Here is an 18,140-nt window from a genome sequence, read left to right as displayed (position 1 = left end):
ACCATACTATAGAGCCATATTCAAGTTTAGATCGCACCAAAGAACAATTAACTCCTCTTACATTGTTAACTGAAAAATTACTACAGTGTCTCAAAATAAATCCTAATTTTTGAAGACTGAACTGTTACGTATTTAATGTGTTCAACAAAACTCAAACTTTCGTCAAAAATCACTCCTAAATCTTTAACTTTTGAAACATATTTCAGATCTTCATTATTTATTTTATATGAAGTATTGATCTTCCTAATACCTTTGAAAAATCTAATGTAACAGCATTTTGAGACATTTAGGTTGAGTTTGTTTACTGTACACCAATGTGTCAATCTATCCAGGTCTTCCTGCAGAAGGTGTTGGTCTAAAGGACTAGAAATTATCTTCGATATTTTAAAATCGTCAGCAAAAGCTAAACCATCACTGTTTTCAAAGCAGTCGAAAATAGAATTCATATACAGATCAAAGGAAATCGGTGAGCAGTGCCCGCCCTGAGGAACGCCCGATGTAACTGCAATAGAGTTTGACAGAAAGGATCCAACCTTAACCTTCTGCTGGTGGCCAGACAGAAAACTCTTGACCCAGGTGACTGTGGTTATGCCAAAACCAATATCGATGAGCCTCTTAAGGGGGGGTTATGGTTTGAAATCAACATATCAAGCACATTTTTGTGAATTTTTTTCGAAGCTATGGTAGAATTATTTTATTTTTAAATTAAATAAACATATTAAGTACAATTCGAAGAATATTTAAGAAAAAATTCAATCCAAAATATTAAAAAATAAGCCATTGGTGACAAATTTTGGCAGGCAGCTCAAAAAAAATGGATTTTGCGGTGGACATCAGAACTCATCACTGGATCGTAGGAAACAAAAAATTCAAAAAGATTTAATTAGCCTATGAGTTTCACGAGGTAACAACGTCGAGTTTTTTTATTTTTAATGATTTTTAAATTTTTGGTATCACTCAGAAGTCAAAAATACGAAATTTTTGATAAAAATTTTGTGAAAACCAACAGATTTAATATTGTGAAACAAAAAATAAGCACAAAACGAAAAATATCTCGACGTTGTTACCTCAAGAAATGTCTAAAGAAAGTCTATGCAAAATTTCAGGTAGATCGGTCAAGTAGTTTTTCAGTTACAATGTCCACCGCATTTAAAAAAGCAGTTTTGAGAAAAATGCGTTTAAAGTTTTGACAACTGCATCTTCATCTTCTTATTTGTCTGCCAAATAGTAAAGTGATGAACATTGGAATATGTTTTTTAAATTGCGGAGTAATCTACAAAAGAGAAGGCGAACAGTTGTTTAACGTTTCTCACTACGCTCAAGCGTGCTGGCGCGAAGCCGCGGCAAAGCGGGTCGAAGGTAGGGATATTCAACACTCTGTATGTCGGGTAATTTTACTCCGATCAATTTGAAATTTTCAGAGAGTATTCTTGAAGGTATGCACTTTTATTTGAAATAGTAAAAAAAATTAAATATATCAAACCATACCCCCCCCCCTTAAGGAAAATGCTATGGTCAACTCGATCAAAAGCTTTAGAAAAGTCTGTATACACTGTATCAATTTCTTTAAAGTCTTCCATAGCATTTATTAATCTATTCTGATATAAAACTAAATTGGTAATAGTAGATCGACCCGAGAAAAACCCATGCTGATTCTTATTTATTAAATTTCGACATAACCAACTTAACTGACCACAAACCAAGCTGTCAAAAAGTTTGGGAATAGATGACTGTATGCAAACACTTCTATAGTTCTTAACATTGCTTTTATCTCCGTTCTTGTAAATAGGCATAATATAACTATTTTTCCAGTAATCAGGAAAAACAGATGTTGTTAGGGACAAATTATATAAAACATGCAATGGTTTTGTAAGAGTACAGATACACCTTTTAAGTAGAATATTGGGTATTCCATCAGGATCTAATGTAGTTTTACTAGGTAAACGCAAAATTTTATTATAAATTTCTTGTATAGAAATGTCTGCAAAGTCAATATTTTGTGAACAATTTACAGGTAAAACTAAATTATTCACAGAACTATTTTGGTCTCCAGGAGTGTAGACTGTCTGAAAGTATTCCTTAAAAAGGTTCACAATGTCTTGGCCATTTTCTGCCAACTCTTCATTATACTGCATTGAGTGTGGTAGTGAGTGATTAGACTTTAGGTCACGCACATACTTCCAAAAGTACCTAGGATTAGTTTTGAACTCATTATTTACATGAGATATATACTGAGACCAACATACTTCTCTGACTCGTTTGCATTCTGTACGTAGTTGACAAAATCTTAGGTAATATGAATGTAATTGTGATTTACTGTAAGTTTTATGCATTCTTCTCTTTTGAGATGTTATGTATCGCAATTCTGGTGAAAACCATTTACGAAAACAGCTAGTTATATATTTTTTCAAAGGTACAAAAAGAGCAATTCCCATAGCCAAGATTTCATAAAAATTGTTAACTGAATCATTAATATTATTTGAGAAACATTGTTCCCACTGTACACTTGCTAAAAAATTATTAAGACCAAAATAGTTTGCATTCTTAAAATCATAGTAAAAATCATGTAGATATAAGGTACTAGAGTCTTGATTGTTAGAAAATAGGTTTAAAGTACATTCGTAACTAAAATGGTGCAAACTATCAGCAAAAATAAAATCCTTAGATTTACTAAGTTGTACATTTTTGTCATTTGTAAACAACAGATCCAAATATATATTCCTACTATTGGGTATTTCATTTAATTGATACAGTTGCAAAAAACCAAATTATTGAGCAAGTCCTACTGCATTCGATGTACAGTTGCGGTCATTAAATAGTTTACAGGATTACGTATCTAGGAGCCGATTTTTAAAATTTTTACCCCGTGTAAACGCATCTTTTACGTCAAAGTGATGTTACCAGTGGTGTACCTAGAATAGGTTGATTAAAATTAAAAAATCAAAATAATATAAATAATATATTTTACAAAATTTAACAAAATGAAAAGTATAGAAAGAAGTTTTTTTGAATAAACTTGATTATGGTCTTAATAACGAAAATAAGGAAGTCTGGTTTTAAAATACCCTTTTATTTTAAATCTATTTTATATTAAATATTGATAAACACATCTTTGTTTGATTTTCCATATGCAAATATGACTCACGTTTAAATGTGCAGCAACTTGCCTTAGTGACCAACCTTCTTCGAGTTTGGCAATTGCTCTTGCTTTTTGCGCATCACTCAAATGCATTCGAATCATTTTGGAGGAGTTTGATATCGTTTTGTTTTATTTTTCAACACTTCTGAAATTTTGACAAGCATTGATTTTTTGAAATTTTTTGACTTTGACATTTATCAAATCCGTACGACACTGCTATTTTTGCAGTATTACAATGTAAAAATTAAAGTGTAAACTATTCAGTGACCGTAACTATACCAGGACACTCTACTCGAACTCCATAATCGTCATTAAACCACCTAGCATCTGGTAAGTTATAGTCACCAAATAAATATATTTTATTCAACGGAAACCTTTGCAACATATTTTCAACTGCTTCACAATGTTTATTGTAATATATTTCAGGCATCTGAGGTGGAATATACAGACCTCCAATTATGAATTTTATACTTTTAAAATTACAAGAAATAAATAATTGCTCCACAGTTACCTGTTCTATATGGATTCTAGCAGAAGATATAGTTTTACGTACATAAACAAGAATGCCACCACCTCGTGATTTTTGACTAGTTAAACTTGATCTATCATTACGGTATATATTGTAATTTTGACATTCCAATTCACTATCCAAATAATCACAGCACAGGTTGCTCTCAACTAATACTAAAATATCATAGGAGGAACTATTCACAGCCATTTTTAGAGCATCTAACTTAGTACGAAGTCCTCCCACATTTTGGTAGTAAGCTATCAATGGGGTATTGATTAGTTTTCCTGATATGATTAATTCTTTTAGCTATAACCTTTGGTATCCCATTTATATATTTAATCTGAAGATCAGGTTCACCATTGCTTATTCTGCGTTGCAATTCCTCCTTAGCTGACTTACAAGCATTTTGTTGTAGCTTTGTTGAGTCATATGATATTTTAAATGATTCTAGACGTCTTTTGGAACGAAAAATGTGCTTGACAGTTTCAGAATTATTGCAAATTATCTAGGTTGGTCTAGGTTTGTTGTTTCTTCCTTTTATCTTGGGAAAAGTTGGTAAATTGTACCCGGCCAACGGTCGTCACAGAACTAACCTATAAAAAGTTGACAAATTTATTCCCGCCAAATATAAAAATTGCAACAGTGTAGTTACCTGTACAAAGAACAGGGGTGTATCGAAATACACATTACAATATCCACGCAGATTTGGAGGTTTAAACTTTGTAAAAAAAATCTAAAATAGGTGTGTATTAAGATACACATTGTCAAGTTAAGGGTTAAAACATTGGAAATGACATCTCATTGAATTTTAGTGCTATAGTCTAGCTGCTGAAAAGATGGAATGGTCACTTTAACGACACACACTCGTAAACGTTCCTCTCCAGATGTCACCACTTTTCCCATGTTTACACCACTCAACAAAAACGAATTTTAAGCACTGCCTAACAAAATTCACCAGCCGAAGTGCAAGACACAAATAATGAGGGTGTAAACAGTTCTTAGAAGGTCTGACTTCAAACAACCTGTCGATGCTTGCAATGAGTAATCACGTGGCCTTGGATTCCATCTTTTAAACAGCTCGAGTATAATAACATATTAAGTTAATGTTCTTGTTGATCAAGTTTTTTTTTCACAGTGTTCGTTTTTCGATGTCATAGACATTGATTGGTCTTTTAAGTAGCACACAATCTCTTGATTATCAGTTATAGACTTACCGCCCCAAGCACTATTACTCAGCCAATGTCTTGTCGCAGGACTGGGCCTTATCGCGAATATACTCGGATTTTTTGTTTTATATTATGAAGAATTGAAATACTACTAATATCATCCAAACAAACTGATTCTCCTGTATCAAAAAAGGAAAGAAAAACTTTGTCTTTGGAATGTAAACTTAACATAATTCAAGACCCCCAAATTAAAGGACATCGCACACATCTTATGGAAAATATAATGTCACTCAAATTCAATAAAATTTAAATGAATATATTCGTTTCAATTTAACGATCAATTCTTATCATTGCGCCAACTCTTAATTTTCAATAATAAGAGCAGAAATTGATATAAATCAATCTGAAATCAAATGGGTAGGTACATAAGTTAGAGAGAGAGAAAATATTTTAAAATACCCAAATTATAGTTAGTTCATAAATCTTCTCGAGCTCTTAAGCATCTTATTATAATAGTTTCACTAATCCGCTTAGGCCCAGCGGGGTTTAAGCTGTTTTGAATAGCACCCAGAGCAATAGTGATTATAACTGACACGTTTATAGACTCCCAAAATGTGATTTCGATAAACTTTAATTGCAATTTGCGCCGTAATTAATCATAATTAAGAGTTGGCGCAATGATAAGAATTGACAGTTAATTTAAAACGAATCTATTCGTATAAATTTTATTGAATTTGAGTGACATTATATTTTCCATAAGATGTGTGCGATGTCCTTTTGTGAATTAGTAAAGAAGTTTGATATGTCAGAATCGATGGTCAGGGGAATTATAAAGGGCATAGAAAACATTGTCAAAGCTGTGAAGAAAAGTGTACACTCTTTAAATTCAAACATTGTTGGTAAATGTCACAGTGTTATCTCTGAATTAGAAATAATGTTAAAATTATGATGTGATAATAGTAAAATGTGAAAACTCATCATCAGGGCCCCCGCTACCATATGTGCAAATTGTGCAATGCACACGGGCGCCAGCCTTTAGGGACGCCAAAACACAGGGTCAAAAATTGCAAAAATATTTACAAAAAAGCAAAAAGCAAAAATTAATTTTAACATAAAAGTTGAGAAACTAAATAGGTAAATAGTTCAGTTTTTCTTTGTTTGGATGGCATTATATTAGTCTTTCTATAAATATAAAATAAAAAAATCCCTCTATAAAAATAACAAACACCCATTCTGTAGATAACAAATACCTAACTATACCCTGATTTCGTGGAAAAATTCCAGACATGTAGGTTTTACATTGTTTGAGCAATAGTGTGTGGACGGTAATTATATCTCATCGATAAGCGGACGATTATGTGGTGCTCAAATAATGAATCTACAAGATTTAAAAATCGCATACCTATCAAATAACTAACTAGACCGAGCTGTATCGTCGCCGCCGTTAGCGAAATTATTCCGATTCGATTTTTTGTACAAACTTACTCAAAAAGATGTCCTTATAACAAATCCACAGGGTGCCAGGCATTGCCGTGATTGAAAAATTGGTAAAAAATTTTTTTAAAACAAATTCACAAAAATAATGTTTTCATTTCGAACAATTTTTTTAGATCACTTGGGTCATTCTGCGTAAAAATGATCTCTTGTCATTTTTCACTAAAATGTTGTTATCGAGTTATTATACGCGATTTAAAATTAAAAAAATGCGAAAATGGCCATTTTCAAGGCTTAATAACTCGATTAAAAATTATAATTATGAAATGTTGTTCTGAAGCTATTTTCTTGTGGAATTTTTACAATTTTAACTACTTAGAATGGGAAATAAGCCACAATATTATTAAAAAATGATTTTTATTAACGTTTCGACGCCCAAATCGGGTGCCGTTGTCAAAATACAAAATATTTTGTATTTTGACAACGGCACCCGATTTGGGCGTCGAAACGTTAATAAAAAATCATTTTTTAATAATATCGTGGCTTATTTCCCATTCTAAATAGTTAAAATAATTATGAAAGTCAAAAAGTGAATTATAAAGTCAAATCAAAGTATAAAACCCCTCCATGAAGATCCTGAAGAAGTTTTTGTCATTATTTTATTACAAAGCTGTCGTTTTTAATTATTAACAATTAGCGCTATAATCCAGGCTCTACCGTTGCCCACGTTAGCTAAATTATTTCGTTTATATTTTTTTGCAAAAACTTACACAAAAAGACGTCCTTATAACAAATTTTGAGGGTTCCGGGCGGTACCTTGGTCGATAAACAATTTTTTTAAACAAATTCACCAAAATAATTTTTTCACTTTAAACAATTCTTTTTAGATAATTTGGGTCATTTTGAGCAAAAAAGGTCTCTTGTGATTTTTCTTTAAAATTGATTGTTTTCGAGTTATATAGCTATTTTCGAATTTTTCAAATCTTAAATCGTGTATAACTCGACAACAATCAATTTTAGAGAACAATGACAAGGGACTTTTTTATTCAGAATGACCCAATAGACCTGGATCCCGCGTACCAAAAAAAGGTGATTAAAGCTGAAAATTTGTTAATAGTTTAACGGTGTCTAGTCGGATAAACTTTGATGTATGGGAACACTGGAGCAGGGAAAGTTTAAAATGTGGAACAGGTTAAAAATTTTAAACATCAGACTACGAAAACGTCACATGTATTTTGTCGGACAGAACTTCCAATTGATTTGTTACGCATTCATTAAATTCTCATGCAAAAATCAGACTGGTATTTATCACAAACTTGGCTTTTTAATAAGTCCGACACGTAGAACATGTTAAATGACAGGAATTATGTTGGTGATAAATAGCAGTCTGATTTTTGCATGAGAGTTTAATGAAAGGGCAACAAATCAATTGGAAGTTCTGTCCGACAAAATTGATGAGTCGTTTTCATAGTTTGACGTTCCAACTTTTTAACCTGTTCCACAATTAAAAAATCCCCTGTTCCAGTGTTCCCGTACATCAAAGTTTGTCCGACCGTTAAGCTATTAACAAATTTTTAGCTTACTATTAATCAACTTTTTTTTGGTACAAGTTATCTAAAAAAAATTGTTCGAAATGAAAAATTTGTTTGTGAATTTGTTTAAAAAAAAATTGTTTAAACAACTTTTGGACCACAGCACCTCCTGGCACCCTTTGTATTTATTATAAGGGACATCTTTTTGAGTAAGTTTGTGCAAAAAATCGAATCGGAATAATTTCGCTAACGGGGGCGAAGATACAGACCCGTCTAAATATACAAAATTTGAAAATCCCGGTACTCTGAGTTCGTCATCCACAAAAAGGTGGGATGTTGTGAGTGGGGTGAGAAAAAATGTTCTCGGGTTAAGTTTAAACTAAGATGGTCTAGCAGAATTTATTCAATAAAGCCCCTTAAACCGTATTCAATTAAGGTTTGCTATGGTGTTATTTGTACCTATTTTGCTTTATTTAAAGCACCTACCCACCTACCTTCAAAAAAATAAATAAAAAACATTATCAAAATGCCTTAAGGGGCGCCAAAATCCTATTTTGTACACAGGCGCCAGTAGTTCTTACGGGGGCCCTGCTCATCATATTGATCAAAACACAGTTTGATCCCATGCTAATCTGATTTTTGAGAGATTGAAAGAAGATGCTGTGAAGATAACTAACCATAAAGAGTTTAAAACTAGTAATATGGATTCAGTCAATTAAAAAGTTGCTGTAATTGGAATAGCATTGTAGGTAGCGCAGAAATAGCAGGATGCTGATAAAGAGGGCTGCATCTTACTATCCAGAGAAATTAAAAGTTATGATAGATGAACGTGATTCAAGAAAAAGCTCTCTCGAAATACCAAATAATTATGTATTAGGTTGTTCAATAAGTTTTGCGGTTCGATAAGAAAAACACAATAGTATGACTTGAAATACACTTTATTATTCAGTATAGTCTTCCTGAACATCAATACACTTGTTCCAAGGAGATTTTAATTTATAAATTCCATCAATAAAGGGAAAATCAGGAAGGGCTGCAAAATATGCTTCCACAGCTGTTATATACTCATAATTTGATGAAAAACGCTTTCCACGCATAAATTTTTTTATAGTCCATGTGGTGAGACCGCTCCCGTCTGGAAAAATTTCTGATTCGGTTTCTTTGTGGATTCCTATTCAAAAATGTCCCCTTTAAACAAATCTGAAGGGTGCCGGGCGAAATTTTTGGGCAGAAATTGTTTAAACAATTTTTTTAAACAAATACAAAAGATAACGTTTGTTTGCACTGGAACATATATTTTTAGGTTTTTTGGGTCATTCTAAACAAAAAATGTGTCTTGTAATTTTTTTTTTAATTGATAGTTTTCGAGTTATAGGCGATTTAACATCTGAAAAATGCGAAAATACGCATTTTCGAGGCCTAAAAACTCATATTTAAATTAGTATTTTTGAGGTTGCCAGATACTTAAATTGAAGTTTGAACATTCAGCTTCAATATTCTGAAGAGTGATTGCGTCTAACCTTAACTTAAACCATTGTTAAATATGCATGTCTATCTGATTTTTTTGCCGGTGCGGCGCGCTCTATTTCAAAAATCTCCAATTTTCCTCCGAAAAATATTTTTTCTAGATTCTTTGGGACATTCTAAATAAAATAAGTTTCCTGACATTTTTCTCAAAAGTTAATAGTTTTAAAGTTATAAGCGATTTAAAATCCAAAAATTCGTTTTTTGGCATTTTTCGGATTTAAATCGCTTATAACTTTAAAACTATTAACTTTTGAGAAAAATGTCAAGAAACTTATTTTATTTAGAATATCCCAAAGAATCTAGAAAAAATATTTTTCGGAGGAAAATAGAAGATTTTTGAAATAGAGCTCGCCGCTCCGGCAAAAAAGTCGGATAAACACGCATATTTAACAATTAGTAAACAACGGTATATATTAAGGTTAGACGCGATCACTCTTCAGAATTTTGAAGCTGAATGTTTAATATTTAATTTAAGTATCTGGAAACCTCAAAAATACTAATTTAAATATGAGTTTTTAAGCCTCAAAAATGAGTATTTTCGCATTTTTCAGATTTTATATCGCCTATAACTCGAAAACTATCAATTTTTAAGAAAAATTACAAGATACCTTTCTTGTTTAAAATGACCCAAAAACCCTAAAAATACATGTTACAGAGCAAAAAAAGGTGATCTTTTGTATTTGTTTAAAAAAATTGTTTAAACAATTTCTGCCCAAGAATTCCGCCCGGCACCTTCAGATTTGTTTAAAGGGGACATTTTTGAATAGGAATCCACAAAGAAACCTAATCAGAAATTTTTCCAGACGGGAGCGATCTCACCACATGGACTATTAGGTATTAAAACAAATGGAAGTCACTAGCAGCCAAATCTGAATAATACTGTGGATGCTCCAACAATTCTAACTTTAATTCATGGATTTTAGCCATTGGTAAAATGTTCATATGACACGGGACATTGCCCTGATGAAAAAGGATTTTTTTCTTTTGCAAACCGGGTCATTTTTCATGATTTTTTCGCTTCAAATGATCCAAAAGGTTACAATTATATCCAGAATGTACTGTTTTATCAGTTTGTATGTAATCTACAAAGAAAAATTCCTCTTACATCCCAAAAACTGATGCTAAAATCTTCTTGGCTGATTTCTGGACACAAACTCGTTTTGGAGCCGAAAAAACAGATTCTACCACTCTTTAACCTCTTATTTTGATTCAAGATCATGATGATAGACCAAGTTTCATCCATTGTGATGAATCGATGTACAAAATCTACTTTATCCTTTCGAAAATGCCCTAAATGTTGCTGAGAAAGTCGCATTCTAAATGTTGCTGAGAAAGTCACATTCGAATGTGTTTGTGTTCTGTTGTCAGCAAATGCGGCACCCATTGTTACCACAGCTTTTTGAAACCCAATAATTTAGCCAAAATATTGCTTACACTACCCAATAAGATGCCTAGGTATTATACTAAATCACTTTCAGTTACTTGACGAGTTTCCAATACCATATCCTGTGTTTTTTCTATGACTTCTTGTGTTGTTGCTGTTTTTGGGCATCCTTGACGTGGATCGTCTTCAAGGCTTGAACTACCATGTTTAAATTGAGCAACTCGTTTTTCTATTGCCATAATTGAAGGCGAAGAGTCCTTATACACTTTCAACATTCTTTCATGAATTTCCTTTGCTTTTAAACCTTCCAAAAATAAAAATTCAATCACTGCACGATACTTGATTATTTGTATTGTAAAAAATACTGTGACACATCGATACTCAATAGCTTCTAAAAAAATAATGAATTGACAAATTGAAATAAAACTTTACATACATTCATACGAAGAGTGTACCAACATAACAAAAAAAATTTAGGTTGGTAGCAACGCCCTCTCTTATCGAACCGCAAAACTTATTGAACAACCTAGTAGATATTAAAATTGAAATAGGGATTCCTGTATTTTCCTCATGACAATAAATTAATTTACAAAAAATATTTCTGTACCTCGGAGGGATACAACACTATGTCCATTATTTTTTTCAATTTTGACATTTTTGCACACTAATAATCAGCTTTTATCGTTTTATATAGAGGATTAAAGAACTAGCTCCTACTAAACCATTTGCTAATGGAGGTAGTGACCTTTAAAAGAACACAAATTCCATTTGTTCCTATTGTTGAAGAAAGTACTCTCCTGTGTAGTTATAAAAGTGGACATAGTGTTATATCCCTCCGAGGTACAGATTTAGAATATTTCTGGACCTCGGAGGTAAACTACACTATGCCATTTCGAGCAACTGTGTTTAGAGTGTGTTTGCAACAAAGTTTAGAGCACATAAAATGTTAATAAAAATTTGATATATCCCATAATTAGTTGAAGGACAATAAGTGTTATGAGCATAAAGTATAAGTATGTATGAGCATAAAGTATAAGCTTATGCTCTATTTCATATGAATAAAAATATTTTGATGTGGTGAAATTTCTATTCACAGTACATCAGGGTAGATGGAGTATATACTGCAACATTCTCATTTTTATTCATATGAGCCAATATGACCATATTTGAATGATAATATTATAACCAATTTGTATAATCCAACTAATAAAATATGTTGATTAAAGAAACTTATTCAAAACAATACCATGTTGACAAAATGTAGTTTACCTAGGAGGTCCAGATTTTGAAATTTGAATGAGAAATTAAAAATGGGGATTCCCCTAAATTTGGTAAAATAGAAATAAATAAAAATTTGTAAAATATGTTCTTTTTGATGTACCTATTGAAATGCCAAATTAAATAAAAAACATTCAGATTTTTTTCTTCTAAATTTGATAATCAATTTGAACAGCTTATTTCAGAAAGGGACTAGAGTCATGTTAACTAACTTTCGAGAAATATGCGTAAAACTGTCTGGATATGAATCCCTTTTTTGTAGTAAACGAAAAGTATGCCATACGATTCTCTATTGTTATAAAATTAATTGGGTCCCTTTCTACCATAAGCGATGTGTATACCATCATAGTGAATGAATCCACTCTTAACAAAAAATTACAAAAAACTGACTCAGGTCCCTTTGTGAAATAAGCTGTTCATTTTTATTATAAGTACCTATTTTTTATTTTTTATTCATCAGCATGTATATAAAGTACAATATTGAATATAATTTGTTAATTTTCAGGAAGAAATTGCTTTAGAATTGTATAACAAAGCTCTTTGCCTTCAAAATGAAAAAGATTTTTCTGAGGCGGAATCAGTATTGTCTAAACTGATAGAAGAAAATATTCCTTTATTGGAAAACAATGGAGGCCTACCAAAATCGATGTCTAATCTAAAATACTCATGCCATATGAATATTGGAAACATCTACTTAAAACTGAATAGAGTCAATGAGGCTCTGGAAAAATACTTACTGGTAAAGTTTATGATACTATTTCCTATTAGTTGTTTGCTTATTTATCTATTTTTTATTATTTATTTATTTATTTACGATATCATACATTGTAGAGTTGAAAGTGTTAATTACACTAGACCTTTTCACAGTGTTGACCAGAAAAATATTTTGTGTATAACCGAAATAGATGTATTTTGTCTATAAATGAAAATATAAAATTGTTTTGCAGCCATAATGTCTGCGGGCATCTTTGTGAATTGAGTTGTTCCGATTCATTAAATCTCCAGATGTCCCATCAGGTCTCTGAGTTTAAATACTGGGTCTAAATTGGGCTAAAGACACTTTTTAGAGTGATCCTCCTTACATGTATATTATAATATGAGAGAATAGAAAATATTATTCTATTATCTCTTTTCTCTGCTTACTTAGCCTCTTCTGAATCCCATTCTAGTCACTGTTAATTGTTAATTTCCTTCCATTATGGAATGAAACAATTGTCATTTTATTAGGATTTACCGTAGTCCTTCTTTCGAACACCAGGTAGTAACTATATTTAAGACATCATACATTCGATCAGCAATAATACTGTCATGCCTACCACTAACCATTATGACTTTATCATCTGCTTAGCTCAGAGCATGACATCCTTCTATTTTAAATTTTGTTACAAGATTGTTAACCATTTTGAACATATTATAATGTCTGTATTTTATTAATTATGAGGCTTCCTTCATAATTTGTTTCCAAATCTATTGGTCTGTATAAAGTCATACTAAATACTTTGAAAAATTTTATAAATAACTATTTTGATGGGGAAATATTTTTATTTCCCAATCAAAATAGTTAATTATAAACATGCCACAAGGAAATAGCTTCAGAACAACATTGAAAATTGTCTCTCTCTAATTTAGGTTTTTTTTACATTGCAGTACAATTTGGTTATTTTTTTATTTGCTCATTTTTATCCTTCTTCGTAGGTTGAGTGTACACATATTCTCGAAATGCATTGGTTTTTTTTTCAAAAAAGGTTATTACCTTTTCTTGGAGATGGCTCCAAGTATATTTTTTTATTTTGTGTATTTTATCAAAAACTATATTTTTGATTTTTGTCAGATATTTCCGTAAGGTGCGCGACCTACAAAAACCCAAAAAACTGTTTTTTTGGTGATTTTCCCCATTTTATAGACTTTAGATCAAAACAAGGTTTTTTTAGGTTATATAATTTGAAGTAACTGAGTCATTTAAAACATTAAAAAATTTGGCAAAAAACACATTAAAATCCCCCAAAAATACCCTCACATGTTTTTGGGAGGTTTGTATGTGTTTTTACTATTTTTGAATTCCCTAAAGGACTCATTACTTCAAATTATATACAGTATGTCCCTTGTCCCTGTAAGTTGTATCCATATGGAAAACTTTTTTATTATTAATTTTACGAAAAAAAGTTATTCTTTATAGAAAGTTCTGCATGGTCCAAAACCCAAGATTCAACCATCAGATATCAAATTTTATGAATGTTATACGAGGTATGTCAAAAAGTTTGAATTTCACTCAAGAGTAATAGACCGGGCAGTATCGTCGCCCCCGCTAGCAAAATTATTCCGATTCGATTTTTTTGCACAAACTTACTCAAAAAGAGGTCCTTATAACATATCCACAGGCTACCGGGCGGTGCCGTGGTCGAAAAATTGTTTAAACAATTTTTTTTAAACAAATTCGCAAAAATAATTTTTTCATTTCGAACAAAAATTTTTTAGATAAATTGGCTTATTCTGAGCAAAAAAGGTCTATTGTTATTTTTTTCTAAAATTGATTGGTGTCGAGTTATATGCGATTAAAAATTTGAAAAATGCGAAAATGACCATTTTCAAGGCTTAATAACTCGATTAAACATTATTATTATGAAATTCAAAAAGTCACCAAATCAAGGTTAAAATCCCTTCTTCAAGGTCCTGAAAAGATTTTTGTCATTATTTTATTAGAAAGCTGTTATTTTTAATTATTAACAATTAGCGCTATAGTCCAGGATGTATCGTCCCCCTCCGTTAGTGAAATTATTCCGATTCCATATTTTTGCAGAAACTTACTCAAAACGAGGTCCTTATAACATATCCACAGGGTGCCGGGCGGTGACGTGGTCGAAAAATTGGTTAAACAATTTTTTTTAAACAAATTCACAAAAATAATTTTTTCACTTCGAACAAATTTTTTTAGATAATTTGGGATATTCTGAAAAAAAAATGTCTCTTGTGATTTTTTTCTAAAATTGATTGTTGTCGAATTATACGCGATTTATAATTTGAAAAATGAGAAGATGGCCATATAACTCGACAACAATCAATTTTAGAGAAAAATCACAAGAGACCTTTTTTGCTCAGAATAACCCAAATTATCTAAAAAAAATCGTTTGCAATAAAAAAAATATTTTTGTGAATTTGTTTAAAAAAAATTGTTTAAACAATTTTTTGACCACGGCACCGCCCGGCACCCTGTGGATATGTTATAAGGACCTCGTTTTGAGTAAGTTTCTGCAAAAAAATGGAATCGGAATAATTTCACTAACGGGGGCGACGGATACATCCTGGACTATAGCGCTAATTGTTAATAATTAATATTAAAAATAACAGCTTTGTAATAAAATAATCACAAAGATCTCTTCAGGACCTTGAAGAAGGGGTTTGACACTTGATTTGGTCACTTTTTGAATTTCATAATAATAATGTTTACTCGAGTTATTAAGCCTTAAAAATGGCCATTTTCGCATTTTTCAAATTTTTAATCGCATATAACTCGACAACAAAAATTTTGAAAATAACTCAATTTTAGAAAAAAATGACAAGAGACCTTTTTTGCTCAGAATATGCCAATTTATCTAAAAAAAATTTGTTTTAAATGAAAAAATTATTTTTGTGAATTTGTTTAAAAAAAATTGTTTAAACAATTTTTCGACCACGGCACCGGCCGGCACCCTGTGGATATGTTATAAGGACCTCTTTTTGAGTAAGTTTGTGCAAAAAAATCGAATCGGAATAATTTCGCTAGCGGGGGCGACGATACTGCCCGGTCTATAAAGTAGCTTTATTTTTCACAATATTAAAAATTGCTATTATGAAAAGTTGTTTGGAATTAAAAACTATATTCTAATATGCAATTACATCCTGCTAATTGAAAAAAAAATTATGGATAACTAACATTATTTTCAGTTAATTTAATTCTGATAACTCTTTTATTATTAATTTTACGAACAAAAGTGATTCTTAATAAAAAGTTATGGATGGTCTAAAACCTAAAATACAACCATCTTATATAAAATTTTATCAATTTTATACGAGGTACGTCAAAAAAGATAAATTTAGATCAAAAGTAAAGTACCTTTATAGTTCAGAATATTTCAGTTAGAAGGATGTAATTACATACTGAAACATAGTTTTAATTCTAAATAACTTTTCATAATAAAAATTTTCGATATTGTAAAAAATAAACGTATTTTACTCTTGAGCGGAATTGATAATTTTTGACATACCTCGTATAAAATTGATAAAATTTGACATAAGATGGTTGTATTTTAGGTTTTAGACCATGCAGAACTTTTTATTAAGAATCACTTTTTTTCGTAAAATTAATAATAAAAAAATTATCTGAATTAAAATAAGTGAAAATAATGTTGGTTATCCATAATTTAAAAAAAAAAGTTTTTTCAATTAGAAGGATGTAATTGCATACTAGAATATAGTTTTTAATTCCAAACAACTTTTCATAATAGCAATTTTCAATATTGTGAAAAATAAAGCTACTTTACTTTTGAGTGAAATTCAAAATTTTTGACATACCTCGTATAATACCTACTCAAAAAATTTTATATTTGATGGTTAAATCTTAGGTTTTGGACCATGCTTTTTATGAAGAATAACTTTTTTTCGAAAAAATAATAATAAAAAAGTAAGTTTTCCATATGGATACAACTTACAGGGACATACTGTTGTATAATCTATAAAAAAACCTTGATTTGATCTATTATAAAGTCTATATAAAATTGGGAAAATCACCAAAAACTCAAAGGCGCACCTTACGAAAAAATTCTGAAATATAATTTTTGATAAAATATACAAAATAAGAAAAAATAGGTCTTTGGTATTAGGGGAAGGGAGATAGAGGGTTAAAATTGCGATATTATCTTATTTTTTAAGAATGTAAAAAAAATTAAAAAAATTTCTTTCTGGGAATAAGGACATTTTGCTTATCACGGGGATACCCAATACACGTCCATCAAGTTAGCAGAACAAAGTCAGCAGAACACAGTTATTTTTATACAATAATTAAGTGTAAATTTAATGCAAATTTAATGTTCCAAGAAAAAATTTGTTGCTCTTTTCTTTTAAAAGTTATCGCATGTTCTGCTAACTTGATAATCAAGCTAACAGAACATTAGTTCAAAAATTTGATAAATGCTGGCTTGAAATCAAGTTAGCAGAACATCCGATAATTAAAAAAAAAAGAGCAATAACTTTTTTCTTGGAACATTATATTTGCAATTAATTCAGAGAATACTCTGGTATTCAATTATAAATAATTATTTATCAAATTTTGAACTACTGCAACTAGCTTAAAATCAAGTAGGCAGAACATACAATAACTTTTTTTAAAATAGTGCAATAAATTTTTTTTGAGCATTAAATTTGCATTTAATTCAGAGGATACTCTGGAATTCAGTTATAAAAGATTTATCAATTTTTGAACTATTGTTCTGCTAGCTTGAAATCAAGTTAGCAGAACATGCGATAACTTTTAAAGAAGAAGAGCAATAAATTTTTTCTTGGAACAATAAATTTGCATTTAATTCAGAGAATACTTTGGCATTCAATGATAAATGATTTATCAATTTTTGAACTACTGTTCTGCTAGCTGGATTACATTTTTTAATAATATTGTGGCTTATTTCCCATTCTAAATAGTTAAAATTCAGATAATACTTTGGCATTCAATTATAAACGATTTATCAATTTTTGAACTACTGTTCTGCTAGCTTGATTATCAAGTTAGCAGAACATGCGATAACTTTTAAAGAAGAAGAGCAATAAGTTTCTTCTTGGAACAATAAATTTGCATTTAATTCAGAGAATACTTTGGCATTCAATTTTAAATTATTTATCAAATTTTTTGAACTAGTGTTCTGCTAGCTTGATTATCAAGTTAGCAGAACATGCGATAACTTTTAAAGAAGAAGAGCAATAAATTTTTTATTGGAACGTTAAATTTGCATTTAATTCAGATAATATTGTTCTGAAGCTATTTTCTTGTGGCATTTTTACAATTTTAACTATTTAGAATGGGAAATAAGCCACAATATTATTAAAAAATGGTTTTTATTAACGTTTCGACGCCCAAATCGGGTGCCGTTGTCAAAATACAAAATACTATTGTATTTTATATATATTATTAATATATATAAAA

The 18,140-nt window shown here is 30.6% G+C and overlaps 1 protein-coding gene across 5 annotated transcripts in view; it reads left to right on the top strand.

The window, feature by feature from the left end:
• The window catches only part of LOC114326725 (calcineurin-binding protein cabin-1), a 262,120-nt gene that overhangs the window by 6,939 nt on the left and 237,041 nt on the right, over positions 1-18,140 (top strand). For all 5 annotated transcript variants that reach the window (XM_050648086.1, XM_050648079.1, XM_050648068.1 and 2 more), the window contains exon 2: positions 12,477-12,710. In XM_050648086.1, the coding sequence (XP_050504043.1) occupies positions 12,477-12,710 (234 nt within the window). The remainder of the gene's footprint in view (positions 1-12,476; positions 12,711-18,140) is intronic.

This window comes from Diabrotica virgifera, chromosome 1, assembly GCF_917563875.1.
Source record: "Diabrotica virgifera virgifera chromosome 1, PGI_DIABVI_V3a".
Lineage (NCBI taxonomy): Eukaryota > Metazoa > Arthropoda > Insecta > Coleoptera > Chrysomelidae > Diabrotica > Diabrotica virgifera.
Note: the sequence above shows the minus strand (reverse complement) of the source record. Positions and strands in the feature narration are given on the sequence as shown.